Here is a 20,642-nt window from a genome sequence, read left to right as displayed (position 1 = left end):
CTTCCTCCTTTCTTAAAGAGTGGAGTTACATTAGCAATTCTCCAGTCCTCTGGTACCATATCAGAGTCCAGTGACTTCTGAAAGATCATTTCTAATGCCGTCACATTCTCTAACACTACCTCTTTCAGAACCCTACGGTGCAGTTCATCTGTTCCGGGTGATTTATGTACCTTTAGGCCTTTAAACTTTTTGAGCACCTTCTCTCCTGTATCAGGAATTGCATCCACTTCTCTTCCTTCACACACTATAACATCAGGCACACTGCTAGTGTCTTCCACGGTGAAGACTGACACAAAAAACTCATTTAATTCAGCAGCCATCACCTTGTCCCTTGTTGTTATTTCTCCTGCCTTATTTTCTAGTGGTCCTATGTGCACTCTCATTTCTCTTTTATTTTTAGCATACTTGAAAAATATTTGATATTTGCCAGCTTGCTTTCATATTTCATCTTTTCCCTTCTAATGATTTTCTAAGTTGCTCTCTGTAGGTTTTTAAAAACTTACCAGGATTTAATAATTTAGTAAGGATTTAAAATGTTTTTGGCCAATGGATGGGGTTTTGCAGAGGGTGATATTTTTTCAAGAGCAAGAAAAGATATACTGCATTTAAAAGAGTTACCCACTGCATATGCCCCATCCATGTAAATAACATGAACTGTGCCGTAAACCAGGCAGTAAAGCTTGATGGTGCAGTGATGGTCAGCACTTTTTGAAGTCAAGGGTGTCACAAGGAGATAAAGGGCTTTCCCACATGGGGACCCCTTCCTCAAAGATTTTTTTTCATTGGCAGAAGCTTCTCACTAACACACACCTTCCAAAGCTTCCTTCATATTAGAAATCTGATTTCCAATTGAGCCTGCAGCTTCACATTTTTTACAGCTTCCAGTGCCTTGTCAAAAGGACTTTCCAAACTTGCTACTGTAAACCTTATTACTTCTTGGAAGAAAGAAAGAGTTCGAAAGGTGGGAGTGAACTTGTACGATGCAATATTGTGGGTGGACTTCCTAAAGCAGGAGTCCTCATTTGCTCTTTCTGCTGAAACCCATTGGATGATGTTCAGTAAACCATATAGAGAAGGTGAGAATGGGTGACAACAGAGTTGGGCAACTAGAGAAAGAGAGAATCGGTGTGTTCAGTAGTGGACTCCCCTCCTAAAATGTGGTTACATCTATATGTACTTCTCATTGATGTAAGTTATGTGTATGTTCAAATTCTGTGCCGCTGCATTGCAAATGTAATGTTAGCAGTCAGTTTGAGAGGACTGGAATTTACCAACAAGGATTTGATGTTGAAACTTTTTAAGGCATTGATCAGACCACATTTGTAGCGGTCTGAGCTGCCCATGGGCCCACTTCTAAAGAAGGATATATTGGTGTTGGAGAGCTTCCAGAGAAAGTTTACAAGAATGATCCCAAATGAAAGGGATTGGAGGAATCTTCGATTGCTTTGCTGGAGTTTAGCAGGATGGGGGGGGGGGGTGACCTCAGTGAAACCTGAATATTGAAAAGCCTGGATGGAGTGGACATTGAGAAGATATTTCCAGTGGGAGAGTCTAGGCCCAGAGGGCACAGCCTCAGAATGGAAAGATGTCACTTTAGAACAGGAGGGAGGAGGAATTTCTTTAGTCAGAGGGTAGTGAGTCTGTGGAATTTATTTACGCAGTGGGCTGTTGTGGCTGAGTCATTGGATATACTTGGAGCAGAATATGATAGGTTCTTGATTAGCAAGACTGTCAAAGGTTATGGGGGAAGGCAGAAAAATGGGGTTAAGAGGGCAAAATAAACCAACTATGATCAAATAGAAGAACAGACTCAAAGGACCAAATCATCTAATTTTGCTGCTATGTCGTGTAGTCTTGCAGAAGGCTGCTTCCTTTCATTGGTACTGCTTCCTATACTCGGCTTGCACTGTTTGTCTGTGCAAAGCAAAATGCAGTAGCAGAATCATCATGCAGTGAGTTTAATATTCTGCAGCCTATATGTACAGAACTACAAGTTGAAGATTTCAGTGCACACTCTGCAATTTTAATGAATTGATAATATATAGTGATGCATCTTGCAAGCACTCAAATCCCGTACATTTCAAAAAGATTACCCGTGCATTTAAATATCTGAGTCATCCTCTGAAACACAGTAGTCATCTAATTAACTTAATTTTCCTGTGCAGAGTTTTCAGAGTGTACCTATTTTCTGGAATCTGTCTGCAAGAAGAAATCAGCAGGCTATAAAATGCTAATGGCACTTGGCACTGACTGCTTGAGAGAAATAATGCTCCTGTATTATTTCAGGCAAGCACTTCAGTCTTAGACTAAGATTGTATTTGTCTGTATGGTTTGTCAATTAGAACCTCTTGGTTGCAAGTCGAGTTCCAGTCCACATCTTTTCAAGCAGAGAATTAGTTTATAGTCTAGCTAATGGTAGACTTTCTCATTCTCAATCACAGAATAGCTTTCTTATTCTCAAGCACAGAGTAGCTTTCACTACATGCCATGCAAGTGAGTGCCGCATCCTCACGAGACCGGTGATCTTTCAAAGTATCTGATTCCTTGGTTCTCTTGACTGTTTCTATGTGGTGGATTTCAGACTGCTGGACCTTTGCAAGAGAAGCTGACTTCTACTTAACAACTGTTGGATCTGAGGCAAGTAATGAGAGTTGGAGTCAGACCCATGGACTCTGGCACAAATGGGTCAGGAGATGCCTGGTGGAGTAGATGACTAGCTAGATCAGGAGGTGGTGTACCCCTTTCATCATTCTTGATGGGTCTCTAGATATCCCCAGTGCATAGATTTTCAATGTCCTGTGAGTCTTCTCCCTTCACATGCCAGAGACTCTCAGGATTCAAAGATGCAAAGCACACTTATTATCAAAGAAAGTATAAACCATACAGCTTGAAACTTGCCTGCTTACGCACAGCCACAGAGCAAGAGACCAGAATAACCCAATTTTAAAAAAGGCCAAAAACCACGATGCAGAGGACAGAGAGGGGAAAATAAATTCTTCATGCAAACAATAGAAACAAGCTGGTAACATCCTGAACCAGTCTGAATCCCAGATGCACTCCCTGAGCAGCTGGAGTAGGCCCAAAGCCTCAGTCTCCAGTTAATCACCCCAGCAGGGTAGAACCACACAGCAGCCGGATTTCCGTGAAAATTCATTCAAGGATGCTTGGAGCATATCCTTGAATATTTTCTTGTGCATATTGTACATGGTGATCTCTGCCCATGGAATAGAGCAGGTAATCAGGAATCTGGTGTTGGGAACGTGAATGGCATGGGCTGGCAGACTGATTGTGATTAGGAACTCAATCCTAAAGTTGCCCATGAGAAGACATTGATATCAGTTATTCTGTCCTCCCAATGAAGCTGAAGTATTTCACAGAAACGTGACTTCTGTGCCTTAATATACCTGCTGAAGATGGTCAATGTTCAGAAGCATGCAGACAAGTAGTGATCTGCGGTTTGACAAAATATTGTCAAACAGTCAAAACATACAGTATGTTGGCACATTAAATGAAATGGCTTCATGATTTGGGGATATTGTTGTGCAACGGGAGCTGTTGGAAGATTTTTGGTTTGCTGTTACTTTTGGTGTGCCTCACTTGACACCAGTTGCACAGATCTGCTGGGTGGTTTGTATTCCATCAGTACCAAATGATATTATTTTGCATCGATGAGGTATCTGACCAGTCCTTTTCATTCTAACTTTGCAATCGGAGATTGAGTTGCCCTAAAGTAAAGGCATTATGGCAGTTACAATAATATCGGTTGTTCACAGGGATCGTCTATTTCATCACAGGCTGCAATAACATTAATAGAATGCTACAATACGCCACAATAGAGTCCTTGCACTCAGAGAAAAGTTAAGAAGGACTACCTCATGTACTTAACAACTTTCTAAGATGATATTCTTAAAGAGTTGTTTTTGATTAGCAGCTTATTCTGTCACCTGCTGTTGAGGTGACGATTAGTTTGTTATAAATATTCCCCCGATGATGTTTGGAATGGTCTACTGCATTAAGAGTTCAAAGCTATGGTCAACTTCAGAGCAAAAAGCAGAATAATCTTGTCAGGAATGTCAGGCTAAAAGAAGCAATGTGGCTGTTAGCTGCCATCCAGACAAAGTGAAGCTGACAAGAAAAAAATTCTTCTTTGAATTTCCTGGGTAGCTGTACTTGATTTGAAGGCAGAAATGTCCCATTTTATGCATGTTACTTGCACTTTTGCCTCTGTATTTCTTCATTTTCCTCTGGTAAAACAAGCAAGGGGGTGCTATTCCCTATTGTAGGAATTGTGAGGGCAGCAATTAAATTTCCAACAGTTAGAAGCCTGTGCATAAGTTTACTGCTTCTGAGACAAAATACATCCAAAAAATACTAATGCAGAAACAAACTAACTCCAAAAACTAAAACAACAAGAAGACATTTCACAATGAATTTTTCTGCTCAAAAAGAAAAAATAAAGGCTTTGTTAGCTTGCTACCCAAGTTTTACGTGTACATAGTTTTTACTCTACAATGTGCACTGAACAAAGAATCAAAGTGGTTAGCCTCAAACTCTCTTTTCAATTTTAGCAAGTCCTCTTAACAGATTGTAAACTCATCAATGCATCACTGTTCTCGTCCTTAAACAGCCCAAGAAACAGCTGAGCATATACTTCACAGTGGGCTAGATCTGCTAAATTTGAGAAATGTTGTTTCTCGGAGCTGCAGAAATTGGTTGACATGCCATGCACTTTCTCAGCGATAATGTAATTTTATTAGAAAGCAAAATCTCTCAATTCTTCCTTAAATAGGCAGCATAGATGATTCCTTGTGTGTATTTATGTTTCCTGGCTTTGATTTACCACCCGGAAACTCACTGAAGTAGATTTTAAGTACTTTTGATTGGCTTGTGGATGTCTAAATGTTTGTTTTAATTTGATTCTAAGAAAATATATACAGTAATTTAATCCTGATGGTGTCATATGTTTCCCTTGTCTGACTGTGTCTCAGCGCTTTTACTATGGGTTGGCTGTTGATGGTCCTATACAGTGAACCAAGATGAAATGCATTATCTGCCCAAAAGACCTGTTTTATACAGGTGCGGGCATACTGTACATTGATTTTGAAAATATTGAGAAGTTCTCACATTGGTAGGTTTGAGAACTGGCGAGACAAAATGTTGCTTGAAGAAGAGGAATACTGTCAAGAGTGGCTGAGGATGGGATACAATGACTGTTACACATTTTTAAACGAGTTAGCTTGATCTTGGTTTGGATTTGCTTGTGTTCTTGATAATTGATTTATTGTTGTCACACGCACTGAAGTACAGGTAAAAGCTGATTTCCATGCCATCTGTGTAGAATCTTTTCCTTTGTGCTGTCTCAATGTGGTGATGTAACATTGTTACATTCAGTCAGTACAAAAGAAAAGCAATCACAGAATGCACAAAAATGTATCCCAGTTGTAGTGAAAGTGCAGTGGAGATGGACAATAAGGTGGAAGGGAATGACAGGATGATGAGAATCTTTTTAAATGGGGTGTAAAACTAAAGGATGATTTGAGCAACAGAGGAAGGGAGTTGGATGGGGGAGCTATAATAAAGGTATTACTGCAGAGTTTCTTAAGATTTGTAAAATTCCCCAAATTACCTCTACCATTTTTGGTTCTGTGACAGCTCATGTGAACAAAGCGTTACAAAGAGATAGGTTGGTTGAGGGAGTCTTTGTTGACCAGTATACTGAGCAACAAATTCAATTTCATAATCCTTTGCTAAGGAATTTTGGTTGCCAGCCAGAACTAACCATTCTATCCTGAAGTAGCCTTCCTGTCTCCTAGCCTAGTATGAATGATTGAGTAAAGGAGCAACATTCCATCAGTACTTCACCAATGGGCCAGCCTAGATCAATTGCTCAAGTCCTAGAGAGTAGACTTTTACCATATTAAAAGTGTACTTGTTTGAAGTCGATTGACCACCCTCCATTTTAATTTATTTTTACACCCTTTTAAAGTAAAGGCACAGGGCTCGGGCCTGAGCGCTATTGAAGTGGCACGGCCCAGGCCTGAGAGCAAGGAATGACTTAAGGTTTGGATGATTTAAGTGTTGGGCCAGATTGAAAAGGTCAGGGTGCAGGGGTCGGAGACGAGGGACTGGCCGGTTCAGCTTACTGCTCCGCGAGGTTTACCCGTCTGCACTGAACTGAGGCTGTGACCTGCAACTAATGGGCTCTGAATTGACTGTGAACTCACTTTCGGGAACGTCAGTTCTGAATGCCTCTTGCCTACTTTTACTTTTTGCACAGTTTTTCTCTCTCTGCACACTGGGTGTTCGATAGCCTTTTGTTTTTTGGGGGTTCTATTGGGGTTCTTTATTTTGTGGCTGCCAGTTTGGAGATAAATCTCAGGGTTGTGTAAAGTATACGTACTTTGATAATAAATATATTTTGAACTTTGAAATCAACAATTCTTCCCTTTGATCACCTAGTTTTCCGCTCTGGGTGCTGAAGGTTTCTGCTTGGATTGTCCACAAAGTCTTCTCTGGCTGACTGGTGGAAGTTTTAGTTTGCAGGAAGCATCACAGCCTCCAGTCTTTACGAGAGTGCTACAACAGAAGGAAATTAATCTATCTTTGTCACAATTTACCAGAAAATTGTAACAGGTGTTTTGTCGTGTTCTTGCAGCTTTCAGTAAAACTGCCTTCCACAGTGAATATGTCCACGGGCCATAGTCTTCGTTCTGACGGTATGGAATGTAATTTCACAATCTAATCTTTCACAGCTCTGCCAATTGTTCTAAACGGATTCATCATTTTTTTCTCCTGTTCAGTGTCATTGAACTGATACTTTAATGCCACTAGTGAGGTCAGCAAATAGATTTGTACTCTCTTGTCCAGTCTTGCCATTCTATTTGGAAAAAGCTGGCATCTTTTCTTGATGCTTGTTAATGCTAGGCACACTCTGCAATCAATCCAATGACGCATTAACATTTTGAATCCCAGGTGTAAGCTTCACCTTTTAGTAGTTAGCTAGTTATATCTGGAATGTGGGCCTGGAATTTGCAGGGAGGATTGATGTCGATGCTCTCACCACCCACTGTTATGGAGGAGGAAGTCTGGCAGCAATTTTTAAATATTGAAGTGCAAATATAGTTAAACATGGAAATCTAGAAGTTGCTATCAGTGATTTCCTACACCTCCACAAATTGCACTGTTGCCACCATTTTCATTGCCATCTGTGCAAATCGATTAACTGAGCATTCAAGATTTTTCAAGCAACCTGTGCTGTATAAAACATCCTGAACACTTTCCTTTCTTTCATGAAGTACAAAATTACAATTGTTACTTTCTTTTAAACATCTCATTGAATGCAAACTTGAGACTGGACAGTAGATCAATACGGTAGCTGAACTATGATAATTTTATTTGAATCTTTAATGTTTACTTTAAACAGAGCTTTAATGGAATTCTGAACTTTTGAGGTGACCATCTGCAGATACATTGTTGTGAAAATAATACAAGTCAAGCAGTAATTATGACTTCAGAGGCCGTGACATATGTAATGTTCATTCTCAATTTTGCAATGAGATGCTTTGAGAGTTCTTCATTGTGACACTTTGCCATGGTTATTGGTGGATGCATATGTGTTTTTAAAGGAGTGGAAAGTGCCTCGAACACACTGCCAGGCATGGTGCTGGAGGCAAATATAATAGACGTGCTTAAGAGGCTTTTAGATTGGCACATGAATATGCAGAGGAAGGAAGGATATATACATTGTGTTTGCAGATGGGATTAGTTGGGCTTTTTAACTACTAGTTTAATTAGTTCGGCACAACATTGTAGGCCAAAGTGCCTGTTCCTGCGCTGTATTCTGTATTGAACCAAGGATTGTCAGCAACTTGGGAAGGAACAGAAGGAATCCAAGCCAGAAGTTTTACTAGATCTTTCTGGATGCCCTATCTGGAGATCACTGGCCACTGTTGTCAATTTGTCACTGTCTGAAAAGTGTAGTCCTAATTCTCTCTTGGAAATTATCACCATAATCTTTTCCTATTTTATCTATTCTTTAATCAGGAAATTGATATGATTTTTGTTTTTTTTTAAAGAAACGAGGTAAATATTTTCCCTTGACAATATCTAATTCCACACACCTTTGTTTTTCTGTCCATTGTCTAGTTTCATTCTGTCTAGTTTCAGGCTTGAATAAACTCACAGGGCCACGTTGTGCTTTTTACAGCATTCTTATAAAGGAACCTGAACTTTGTCATCTCCCTTCTCACTGGATAAACTGCACAGCGGTTCGAAGTCCGTGACAGCAATTTCATTTGTACTAGAAATTTGTTTTTCATTGATCTAGTGATTATTTTCACTCAGGCTGCCTTTCTAAATCACTGACTGATTCTGTTTTCTCCACTGGGAGTGGACTGCAGGTCATAACTACCTGCATTCTCAAGCAAAATCCTCTTACTCCCATTTACCTTTTGCTCATTACTTTGAAGAAGTCTCCCCTGCAACCATCTGCCAGTGAGATCAGCTAGATGGCTGGTGAATTAGCACTGATGCTTAATCCAAAAATATTTTGGTGTGACAGGAGACCAGTGATTTTCTCACGGGCATTAACTACGTGGTATGAACCAGATTTTCTTCCTCTTTGATTTCTTGGCCACTAATTTTGTTGAAAGAAAGTCGATGTTGAATGCATGGAGGCAGTAGTTGAAAGGGGTCTAAGTTTACTGTTCAAAGTTTCAAAGGTACATTTAATGTCAGAAAAATGTATACAATATGCATCTTGAAATGCTTTTTTGTCGCAACCATCCACGAAAGCAGAGGAGTGCCCCCAAAGAATGAATGACAGTTAAATGCTAGAACCCCAAAGTTGCCCCTCAGCATCGTCACCTGCCACCAAACACTCAAGTGTGAGCAAAGCAACAGCAAAGACACAACCTTGCAGTTACCCCAAAGATTTCTTGTTCACCCAGTATTTGACATACCACAGGCTCTCTCTCTCCCCCTAAAAAGGGAGAAAGAAGTGCCTCCGTTTCACAGCGAGAGAGGAGACATAACAAACAACTCGCTGGTTTACGATGTTAAAAATTGCTCTTTCCAAACTGTGCCCGAAGATCTCGGGTCTCTGGGCACACAGCCAGAGACCTTCTCTCTTCAATGACGTACCAATGCCCTGCAGAGGCACTGACCTCCAATCTCCCCATCTGCGGAGCAACAAAAGCTCTTAGGCTTAGCCCTTGGTGTGCTGAACAGCGGCCGTTCATGAAACCCCGAGAGCGGGCCCCATTCCTGCTAAGAATCGTAGTCAGTGTGTAATTCCAGGTCAGGGTCTTCAAAAGAACCCTGAAAGGGAAAAATAAAAACATTAAAGATGGAAATAGACGTGTTTCTGAAAATGCAAGCAAAGGAGTCACCATTAGGCGCCGTTAGTCCTCCTAAGCTCTTCCTAGAAATTCACAGACTGGTGTGGCCAACCAATGAAGGCTGAGGAGCCTGATTCCTAATAGTAATGGTGCAATGATCAGAAACATAGCTTTGTTAGTAGAACAACTCCAACATACCACAGAACTGGAGGGCCTGGAGAAGCTGGAGTAAGAGAAGCATTGTGGGTTTTACCTAGTTTGTCAGCCAGTCTCAATGTTCATACCTTTTTCATTAATGGTTTCTATTTTTAGTAGTTCCTCACTGAAAAGCAATTAATAATGTATAAATATAATTTTTGACCTATGGTATAAACACTCATAAATACGCTGGCAAAATACATAAAGGTCAAATGAGAACTTTCCTGACGGTCTCCCTGATGAAGTACTGAAAGGTAAAAGCAAAGGTCAAAGGGTGAGTTCAGCTTTGTACGTCCTGTTTCAACTTGCAAGAAAAATGAGTTGGTGATTTTGCTGAGGCATGCATTTTCCAATTGCAGCAGCTGCTGCTGCAACATCATTATTAAGCTGAATACTACAAGGACAGAATGGTGATCCTATTAATAGCAAATCAAGTTCACCTTAGGATGGAGTTGCATTGCTATTTTGGTATTAGTGCACAAAGCCACTTTGCACTGGAGTGAAACATCTCACTCAACTTTCATTCCAGAATATATTACAATCATGTGCTGTGGGTTGACCTCCAAGAAAACGTCTTCCAACATTCCAAATTTACCGTGTGAAATATGAATATAAGTTAGTGAACAAGCTGCTCAAAGCTGGCAGTGTTCCTATGTCCACCCCCTTGAAACGTATCCTTTGAAGAACACCTGCCAGCCCAGAGCAGTGTTTGTGTTAGCATGGTCCATGCCTTGAGCAGCACTCAGCAAGTAGGCCATTCTATGGAGGAAAGTGAGCAGTCGACATTTTGGACTCAGGACCTCTGTTCATGTTTCTCAAGATTTCTAGCACTTGCAGAATCTCTTGTGTCTGTTATGGTCCTTGATGCCTTTGTTTTGCATAGTCTGCAAAATATAATTTAACTAATAGCTTATCATAATCATGATTATTCTACCCGATTTGTTGACATTTGATTTCTATATACTGAACTTCAGTCTGAGCATCCATTGAAATAATTCGGTTAAGTCAGCAGTTGGTTCATGTAACTGATCTGCCGTTGTAGCCTGGATAGAATTGATCCAGGATGTAACTTAGTATTTCCAGAATTGCAAGTGGTGTTTGAGACTCTTGATATATTTAGATATTTCAGTAATGGGTCTTAGATTAAGCCTTTGAAATATAAAGATGATCATGGTGTGGTGTAGCTCAGACATTGAAGGAAATTTTATGAAAATGGAGATTAAAAGTTCATTTATTGCATTTGCTGAAGACTTATTTGATTGATTTTCTTTGACCCTCTTCAGTTGAGTTTGTAATAATACTTAATCAGAATTCCATTTTAGGCTCAGAGCAATCAAATGCTCTGTGCAAATCACGTTGCAGAAGCTAAACCAGGCAGTTTTGGGAACAATTCACTTTAATGGATTTGACGTGGCTCTGGTATCTTTTATAAATATAATATTATCAATAAGGGTCACCTTTCCCCACCAATAGAATTTGTTGGTAGAGAATTCACGTGTAGGGATAAGTAAATTGTAGCCTCTTTCTTCATTTCATCTAAATTGGTAAGCATGCCTTCTTTTCCTTTGCTTACGACAATGGGCATTTTCCTGAAATGTTTTAGAGTTATTGAGCAATGCATTGCAGTTACAGGCACAGAACCGGTGACCCAATGAGTCCATGCCAAGTTCTTTGTTTATTCGTAAAATTTTAAATGTGGCTTCAAAATTGTATGGGGACACGCACTTCTGAAGATGCTGGAAATCCTGAGCGATCCCATTCACCTTCCCCCTTCACCTAACTGACCTATTTTCTGCTAGTTTGTGCTCCACTTCATCCCCCTACCTTTTTATTCTGGCTTCCATTCCTGTCCTTTCATTTCCAGTGCTGATGGAGGGTCTCAGCCCAAAACATTCGCTGTTTATTTTCCTCTATTAGATGGTGCCTGACCTACTGAGCTCCAGCATTTTGTGTGTGTTGTTCAAATATGTACTGTACATTTGAGATCCCTTTCCTCGGAAATAGAAGGCTTGGAAGTAATTATGTTTTCCATTTGTAAATCTGTTTAATCTGCAGACTGGAAGCAGCTCTGTTTGTCATGGAACATTGTGTCGCTAGGATTCCTAAAGGAAATTTCCTGAGGAATGTGCTGGAAAATCCAACATCATTACCTGCATTATCGTCTCTGTTTCATTGCAGTAGGCACTATTAGGATATTCTGAGTGAAGTGTATGATTAGATTTTAATATCCTTTTGTTTCTTCTCCACAGAATTCAATAAGCGATGGTGTACCCTGGAAGGTGGATTTCTTAGTTATTATGAAAATGACAAGTCTGCCACGCCAAATGGGAGGATTGATATCGGTGAAGTAGTCTGTTTGGGAGTAACCAAGTCTGATCTTACTTGGGGTCCCGGGTGAGTAAGAAATTTAAGTCATATTCACTTAGATAAATCATAAAAATTTAAGCCCAGTAGAACTGATCATTCTAAACTACCTGACATGTTGGTGTTTTTACAATAAAAGTTTTTTTCTTGTATGTGGATATAAAACTTATTTCTCTAATGAATTGAATTGAGGGTAAAAGACAGCTTGTTAATCAAGTCCATATCAGCTAAAAGCCTGCTAACTTGCTTGGATCTGCTCTTTACTGATGATACCACACTTGTCTTCAAATCATTCTGTGCACAGCAGATCATGATAAACAAGTTCCCTGAAGTGTATTGAGTTTAGTATGGTAGTCAACACAAAGGAAACATTTGTCAGCACAACTTGCTTAGCCTTGATGGAAAATGCAATTTAAAGATCAATGAGGTATCTGGCACCTTGCAATTCTTACTTGTGGAAGAAAACTTTACGGCTGAACCTCAGTGTAATGGTTCATATGAAAGGTCTTGAATATTAAAGGTTCACCCTGTTTTTCTCTCCACAGCTGAGCCTCAGTGTAATGGATCTTTGTTGGTTCTTGAAGCATGCAACTCAGGAACTGCCTGCAATTCTTTAAAACAACACCCATATGTACCTGGCAAAGTTACAAGTTGGGTGAAAGTCTTTTTTTTAAAAGACATTTCCTTTCTGAAAACTCTGCCACAGCTGCTTAGTACGAAGAAACCTGGTCTATGCTTTGCACTCACAGTAGAGCCTAACAGGGTCCAAGGTCAGCAAAGCAGGAGCAGATAATGGCCTAACCTCTCTCAGACTCATGTGCCTACAGCCACAGTGGGCAGGTTTGCCACCTGCACATTTGGTTCTTCTTCCATGCCACTGAATGAATACATGTTTGCTGCTGCTTTCAGCTGTCAAAACAGTGGAAACTTTCTTTGCTTTCATTCTTAGTGGATTTTTTGTTTCATTACATCATGGTGAAGAAATTATGCAATCACTTTTTGCCCCCTGAAGAAGAGGCTTAGTACTATTTTTTCAGTTAGTTGACAATCTTTTGCAGTGGAAGTGAATTATGATGGGGCTTCTCGCAGGGAGAGCCAAGTTCTGAGCTTGGAACACTGCATCCTTCCTTTGTAGCTTGGATTATGATGGTTTCATTATGATGAAGTCTGATATACACTGCAGCACTTACAGTGGAGGCCAGGAGGTTTTGCAGTAACTCATAGAATAGGTTGAAGCTGAACACACTGGGGAGCTATCCTAGAAAATTTTCAGCACCTGAAGTAATGGGAAAATATTGTGTTCATTAGTAACAAGATCTATGTGGATTTAAATGTTTCAGACATTTAACTCATTATCCATGTAGACTGAGCAAAGCATTGGACTAAAGCACCGGTTATACAGTAAATTGGATGTAAAATGAGCTCTTGTCAAAAACGGAGATGTAAACTGGAAGCTTGAGACTGGAAGGCCATATCAAATAGGATTCCACATCCTACCACGCAGCGGTGCGTAGAAGTGACATTAAATATAGGATTTATAATTAAGAAATTTGTCATGACATCAACTTTTGGGGAGCAGTTGAGTAGCAAATTTACCAGGATGGAGGAAGAGTTGGTTGGGTAAATGGAATTTAAAACGGTAAAATATTGGGTAATGCATTGGACAGGGTGAATAAGGCAAGGTAACATAATTAATTAAGGGATATGGGGAACTGTCCTAAAGTAATTGTTACATATCACAAAGTGAAATAATAGAGTGTTTTGGAAAGCTTGCAGGGTGCTTACGTTTGTTATGCAGAAAATAAAAAACAGCAAGCTGGAACTGTATTACACACATGTTATTAGAGCTGGAGAATGTAATCCGTAATAAGAGATTGATCGGACTGTTATCATCTTCGAGGCAGTGAAGACTGTAAGGCGATAGTATTATGAGACACGAATAACTAAAGGGATTTTGGCAGAAATGTAAGGGAGGGGTAGGCAGATAACATCTTCATATGAAGTCCAGTGAAAACCTGAAATCCTTTACCTGTCATGGTAAACTGAGCCAAAAACTCCTCATGACTCTTGTGTTTGAACAGTACTCAGATAAGCACCTGAAAAGCTATAATCTGCAATATTAGGATTAGCATCATCATCATTTGATATTATTTCTAATCCCAAACAGAAATGTATAAACCAGAAGAGGCAGAGGTCTGAATAGCCTCCTCTTCGCATATATACATTTCTGACTTTATGATCAGTTACAAAACTTGAAATAATTTGTCAACTGACTGCTTATGTACTATTTTATGAGAAAACTTCTGATTTGAATTCCACTGTATACTGAAATCATCCAGCAGTAACTGGAAACCATGGGGTGCCAACGCGCTTGATGTACAAAAAGCAAATTGTGAATGTTTGAAAGGGAATGAAGAGATATTTTTAAATATTCAGATAATGCCCTTTTAACATATCACACATTTAAATCAAACTAATAACACTCTCCAGAGGCAATTATACCAGATAGTAGCAGTTATGGGCCTGTATAAATTATCTACTGATGTGTCCTCTGATATATATAAGCTGTTGTTTCAAAACACACTTCAGATCCAATGTTAAAAAATAGGTTTGGAATGTTATTGTTTGAAATGCTCTATTGCCTAAATACTACTGAGAATTATTTGTGCCTCTACAGTGCTATCATCAGTGTACATCAGAATGCTGTTGTTTGTAATGTACAGCATTGCTATAGCTTCTGACTATTGATTCCCACCAATCCTTTGAAAAGATTAAACTTTGAGAGCTTTGTAGACAATTCATTGATTGTATCCAGTACCTAAACTAAGATTACCTAGAAAATGATGCTTCCCAATGCTACCAGCAAATGATTTTGGGTAACAAAGCAAAGCATTGTTTAACACTTTAGAAGTACATTTTTCACTTTGCTTAGAGCTTTATCTATGTTGCCATTGCTACCAGTATACAAAATCTTCAATGTCGAATTTGCAACATTGGTAAAGCTCAGCATTACTCAGCTTTTACAATCTCATATTTATGTTTATTTGGAATAAAAAGAAGGCACAAGCTAAAATTAATTTTAACAGGAAACTCAAATTTGTATAAACCAAGAGTAAGGACTTGAGGTCCTACCATAAACTGGGAAAGGTTTAACAGGTTGGGCTTTATTCCTCATAGCATCAGACAATGAGGGAAGATTTGATAGTGATAGATAAAGTTATGAGGGGTATAGGTAAGGTAAGTGCAAGTAGGCTTTTTCCACTGAGGTTGAAAAAGACTTGAACTCGAGGTCATAGGCTCAGGGTGAAACCTGAAATATTTAAGGGGGACTTCTCCACTCAGAGAGTGAGAGTGTGGAACAAGCTGCCTGCAGAAGTATCTGAGGTAGGTTGAATTTCAACATTTGAGAGAAAGTTGGATGAGTACAGAGATGGGAGGGGTAGGGAGGGCTAGAGTCCAGGTGGGAGTTGATGGTACTAGATAAAATAGTTTGGCATGGACTAGATGGGCTGAATGGCCTATTCCTTTATGGCATTGCTGTATGACAATGACACAAGCAGAAGTGTCATTCCCCAGTTATTGGAAGTGTTTTCTCTTGAACAACTCTCTGCAGTCTGAAGTAAGCAGATGAATGTAAGACTTATCAGCATGTTCAGTAGATTGAGACCCAAAAGTCAATTCAATCTCCTTACAATTGGCTCTTCATCCTTTCATTAGCCCCAGTCCCAGACGGAAAACCATAAACAATGGGCATGTGGAGCAGCATTTCAGAGAGAAAAGGAATTGTCAATGTTTCGAGTCAAAGCCTTGTGTCAGGATTCTCCATAGATACTGCTCAACCAGCTGTGTTCTACAGCAGACTGCTGCTCCAGGTTCCAGCTTCTGCAGATTCTTGTGCCCCTAGAAGTGGAAAGACGTTTCAGTCAACTGTGCCATCAATTCTTTTCACATTCTCCACAAGTTGACCAACACTGTTAAGATTTTACACAAGAGATTGATTTCATTAGTACAGTTTGAAATGGCTTTGAGAACAAGTATCATGAGAGATTACTGAGAAGTTTGCTGTTCTTCATCAAGAACAACCCACTTTTAGATCAATTGTCAGTCCCAACTGGAGTGGCCACAAGGCTGTTTAGTGTAATATTTACTTGAAACTTGACCATTAAATTGCTTAGCTGAGCGTAGGTGGAAAAATTCTTTAGTTGCAGGATCCTAATGAATTTCATGAACTGTGCCAAATAAATTTGAGTTCACATTGGATTATGTACACAATGCAGATCCAATATCTTGGGAATGAGTTAATAAAGTAGACAAAGCATGCATTATTTGTGCATTTAAGGTACTTTACTTTAGGATGGGAAAAATAATCCCGCTTCAGTGAAACCTAATTAAGGTTAGCAGTCCAAAAGAAAAGCTGGTTTGTTTGTACCTATCTCACAGTGTAGAACTTTCTGGATAAAATGTTTAGACAGCAAGTTCAACTTTGAATGCTGTCACAAAGTGCTAATACAGCAGATATCTGCCTTTGCTCTGCACCTTCTATAACCTTTCCAGAACTGGCCTAATAGAGAATACAGGAATGCATGTCTTTAGTATGGAGGTGATAATAATAATAGGAGCTGGAGTTATTGCCCTTGCAGCAAACAAAAGAGAAGAGATTTGAGAGAAGTATGCAAAACTCTTAATAATTTTTGAGTTGATCACTAGATAGAACTTGTTCCTGTCAATAGGTGGATTGAGGATAGGATTACTGGTATAATTGGCAAAATTTCACAAAGAATATGATGATTAACACATGCAGGATACAGTGGTACTCTGGAATTTTCTGCCTATGAATGTTCTGGGATCAAGGCTTCCAAAAGGGAATTGGTTTAGGATTGAGGGAAAATAATTGGCACTGCTTCAGTGGAAGTGGGGAATGGATGTGACTAAATTGTTCTACAGAGAGTTGCCATGGACTCGGTGGGATATATGGCTTCCATCTGTAGCATCATACTTCAGTTTGATTTAGTAGGTTTTTTCAGCCTTTATCATACCGGCCTGACTTTTGCTGGTAGAGAAGTTGTTATGTCAGGTTACGACCTTTCAGCCCAATATTACAATGCCAGGTAAAGTCTTACCTACAGATCTGATATGCATTAGTTTTGGCACTGTCACTGATGAGAAGACTTGGAGATGATACTGTCCCTGATCTCATAGCAGGTTTTCTACAGCTCAAGAAGGTGATCTAATGTTAAGAATGAACAAATTCGTGCAAACCTTAACAAAATCACTGGTACTATGTCGTTAAAATTCAGCAGGTATTTAAGATATTGATTCTGCATTTAAAAAGATGCCTATAATATCTGAGGAGCTTCCCTCTTCCATTTAAAAGGAGAACATAGATGTAGGAGTCATCAGTATGTGAGGTCATTACATCCTCTTGTGTGCAAGGCAGATTGATTCTGAATTATAAATTTGAAAATTGGCATTACAGTGAAGGCCAACTGGGAATATTTCAAACTGCAACAAGTGAATCAATTTTACTTTTTTTTCTTCCTCTGTGGAAGTCTTTCTCTGACTAGAGTCATGATGTTGCTGTGAAGTAGACTGCAGCTCCATTGAATGAATCTATTTGCCTCCTTTACATTCCACTGATCTTTGTCAGCACAAAGTTACTCTCCCGAGTGTATGTCACATTTATCTTGTGCTGTCATACAGTAATCCAATATATGTTTTTGCATGTACTGTAATGGTAATTCTAGCCCAAGTCCTATGTTATTCTTTAGCAAACAAAATCTTCCCATTTTCTCTATTAAAATATTCTGTTCATAAAAAAATCGAAATCACTAAATATAATCTTGCCTTGTAGTTTATAAAATGTTGATGAATCAATTTACCGTCAACAGTTTGTTTTACTGATTCTTGTTAATAGCGTGTTTATAGTGTTGAGGATATTACAAGGTTGAAATATTGAGCCATTCAGTGCTGTTAAAGCTGTTGATATTTTATTTAATGCTAGTTCACTAGACTATTAATTATTCCTCTGGTCTAGAAGCTCAGGGAGGAGATTAAAAGAATCTCCAATCTTCCTTGTAATGTTCATCCACTGGAATTCATCAAGTTAATAAGCTTCTGTTTATGAAAGTCAGTATTCTTGAACTTACTCAAGTCAGCCCTATCAGCCAAAATGCGGTTCAGTAAGTACAACTGAGAACTCTGGAAACTTAAGTATTTGTGTAATTGAATGGTGTATTAATTATTGAAAGCTTTGATGAAATATTCAGCTATGTATAATCATTGCGTAAATTGCACCAGTCCTGCTTAAATGTACATTCAGCAATTTGTGCCGCAGCATGTTGGCATTAATCCCAGATCATTCTGAATCCATTTGTTTCAGACACTAAATCTTCATGTATTCGGTTATCCTTGCACTGTTAATGGCACTTCTTAGAACCACAATAAAACCCAGTAGAACATATTACACAGGAATTAAGTACCTAGCTAATGCTGCACAATGTGATGCAAGGCTGTTGTAAAAACTTGCACCTGAACAAAGAATTTGCTCATTTCCCACTGCTGTAATGCGAATGGAAGACGAGTGGTTGTTTTAATGAAATGAAGCAAATTCTAGCAGCATATATAGTGAGTTTTCTCTCTCTCTACATCTCCCCTCTCACTCCTCTGCCCCATCTCCCCCCTGCCCCATTCTCCCTCTCTCTTCACTTCCCCCTCCCCCCTCTTTCCCCTCTCCTCTCCGGGATATATCTATAGAAATTTGTAAGTTTTGATGACATGCCAAATCTGCTCAAACTCCTAATGAAGTAGTCACTGGTGTGTCACCGTCATGATTGCATTGATGTATCAGGTCCAGGGTATATCCTTCTGAGATGTTGTCACCCAGCAACGAAGCTACCTTAATGAAGACTGGAATGTGTTTTCCAGACTTCCCCTTCAAGTCCACCGTTGGTAATATATTCCTGCTGATGTTGAGTGGGAGTTTCTTTTTGTTGTGACACCACTCAAATCAGCTGATCTATCTCACTCCTGTACACCTCCTTGTCACCATCTGAGATGTTATCAACAACAGTGGAGTCATCTGCAAATTCATAGATAATGTTTGAGTTGTCCTTAGCCACACAATCATAAGAGATCATTACTCCCCAACGCCATTCGGCTCTACAATTCAACCACCAGGGGCAAGACATGTTAAGTGCCGGGGTTAGGACTGAGCTTAAGTTACCACTCAATGCACTTTAGTAAACTATTTAAGAACTTTTTAAAAGCTATTTATTAATGCTTTTTGGGAGGGTGATTTTAGATGCATATCATATTTATACTGAGTTAAATACTGTATGTAATTAGTTTTGCTACAGTAAGTGTATGGGACACTGGAAAAATGTTGAATTTCCCCTTGGGGATGAATAAAGTATCTATCTATCTATAAGTGTAAAAGGAGTAGAGCAGTGGCTTAAGCACTTAAATTGATAGCAAGGAAGTCAATGTTATCACCAGTCTGCGCTGACTGTGGTCTTCTAGTAAGAAAGTTGAGGATCCAGTTGCAGAGGGAGCTACAGAGACCTGGGTTTTGAAGCTTGGTTATTATTACTGAAGGGATGATGTTGTTGAACACTGAATTGTAATCAATAAATGGCACTCCCTAACCAGCTAGCAGCTACCATTGTGTGGACTTCCCCAGTGTACCACAGGATACCAGTGCAATCTGGAGTCACTCAGCTGGGTCGCTAGCTTTGCTGCAGACCCTCATCCTCTGCCTGGCCACACTTCAATGTATGACGGGCAAAATGGCAGAAGGGTATCTCTGCGTGCTGGCTCAGACCACTCAATCTAATCTGAACCGTTCCATTCTTCTTCTCGCATCTGCTGGAGCTTTACCGAAGAGTCAGAGGTAACCCTCAGAAGGCCACCAGGCGTGAAATATGAAGTACATTCAGGACCGCAGGTTTAGAACATGGAATGGGGGAAGTTGAAATAATTGAATCCTATTCAGATTCTAGTACTGCCCCTCCCCACCCATTAGACTGCTCCCCTTTTCATTCCATTTGCAACCCCCCCACCCCCGTGCACTCACCATCTGCACAATGTTTCCTATGGTGGGGGTGTCTAGGACTGGAAGGCACAGCCTCAGAGCCTTTTAGAATGGAGATGAGGAGGGATTTCTTCAGCCAAGAGGGTGGTATATCAGTGGAATTCATTGCCAGAGACAGGTGTGGATGCCAAGTTTTTTGGTATACTTACAGTATGTTCTTGACTAGTAAAGGCATCAAAGATTACGGGGGAATGCCAGAGAATGGGGTTGAGAGGGATAATAAATCAGCCGTGATGGAACGGTGGAGAAGACTCAATCGGCTGTATGGCCTAATTCTGCTCCTGTGCCTTATGGTCTTGTGGTTGTGGTTGCTGAGATACATATTGTGGTTGCCTGTGTGCTCCACAGCAGTGTGGGGAACCACTCAGATCGTGTCTGCTGTAGACCTGTTGCAGAGATAGGCAACTTGTGGTGGATCTGGGTCTCTAAGCAGGCATGAGTCAATTCTAGCCATAACCAACTTCTTGAAGCACTTCATAATGTGCCACCGGCTGATGGTCTTTGGTGAACTTACCCTGCTTTTTATGAGCACCAGAATGTTTGCTGTTCCTCTGAAGCAGGTGGGAACTTCAGACTGCAGAACTGAGAGGCTGAAGATCTGGGTGAACACTCCAGCCAGTTGGTTAGCATAGGTTTTCACTACCCTGTCAGGT

At 39.9% G+C, this 20,642-nt stretch overlaps 1 protein-coding gene across 5 annotated transcripts in view; it reads left to right on the top strand.

Annotated features, from left to right (window-relative positions):
* arap2 (ArfGAP with RhoGAP domain, ankyrin repeat and PH domain 2) overlaps nucleotides 1-20,642 on the top strand; it is a 416,402-nt gene that overhangs the window by 253,678 nt on the left and 142,082 nt on the right. For all 5 annotated transcript variants that reach the window (XM_059989011.1, XM_059989013.1, XM_059989014.1 and 2 more), the window contains one exon: nucleotides 11,786-11,930. In XM_059989011.1, coding sequence (XP_059844994.1) covers nucleotides 11,786-11,930 — 145 coding nt within the window. The remainder of the gene's footprint in view (nucleotides 1-11,785; nucleotides 11,931-20,642) is intronic.

Source organism: Hypanus sabinus, chromosome 14 (genome assembly GCF_030144855.1).
Source record: "Hypanus sabinus isolate sHypSab1 chromosome 14, sHypSab1.hap1, whole genome shotgun sequence".
Lineage (NCBI taxonomy): Eukaryota > Metazoa > Chordata > Chondrichthyes > Myliobatiformes > Dasyatidae > Hypanus > Hypanus sabinus.
Note: the sequence above shows the minus strand (reverse complement) of the source record. Positions and strands in the feature narration are given on the sequence as shown.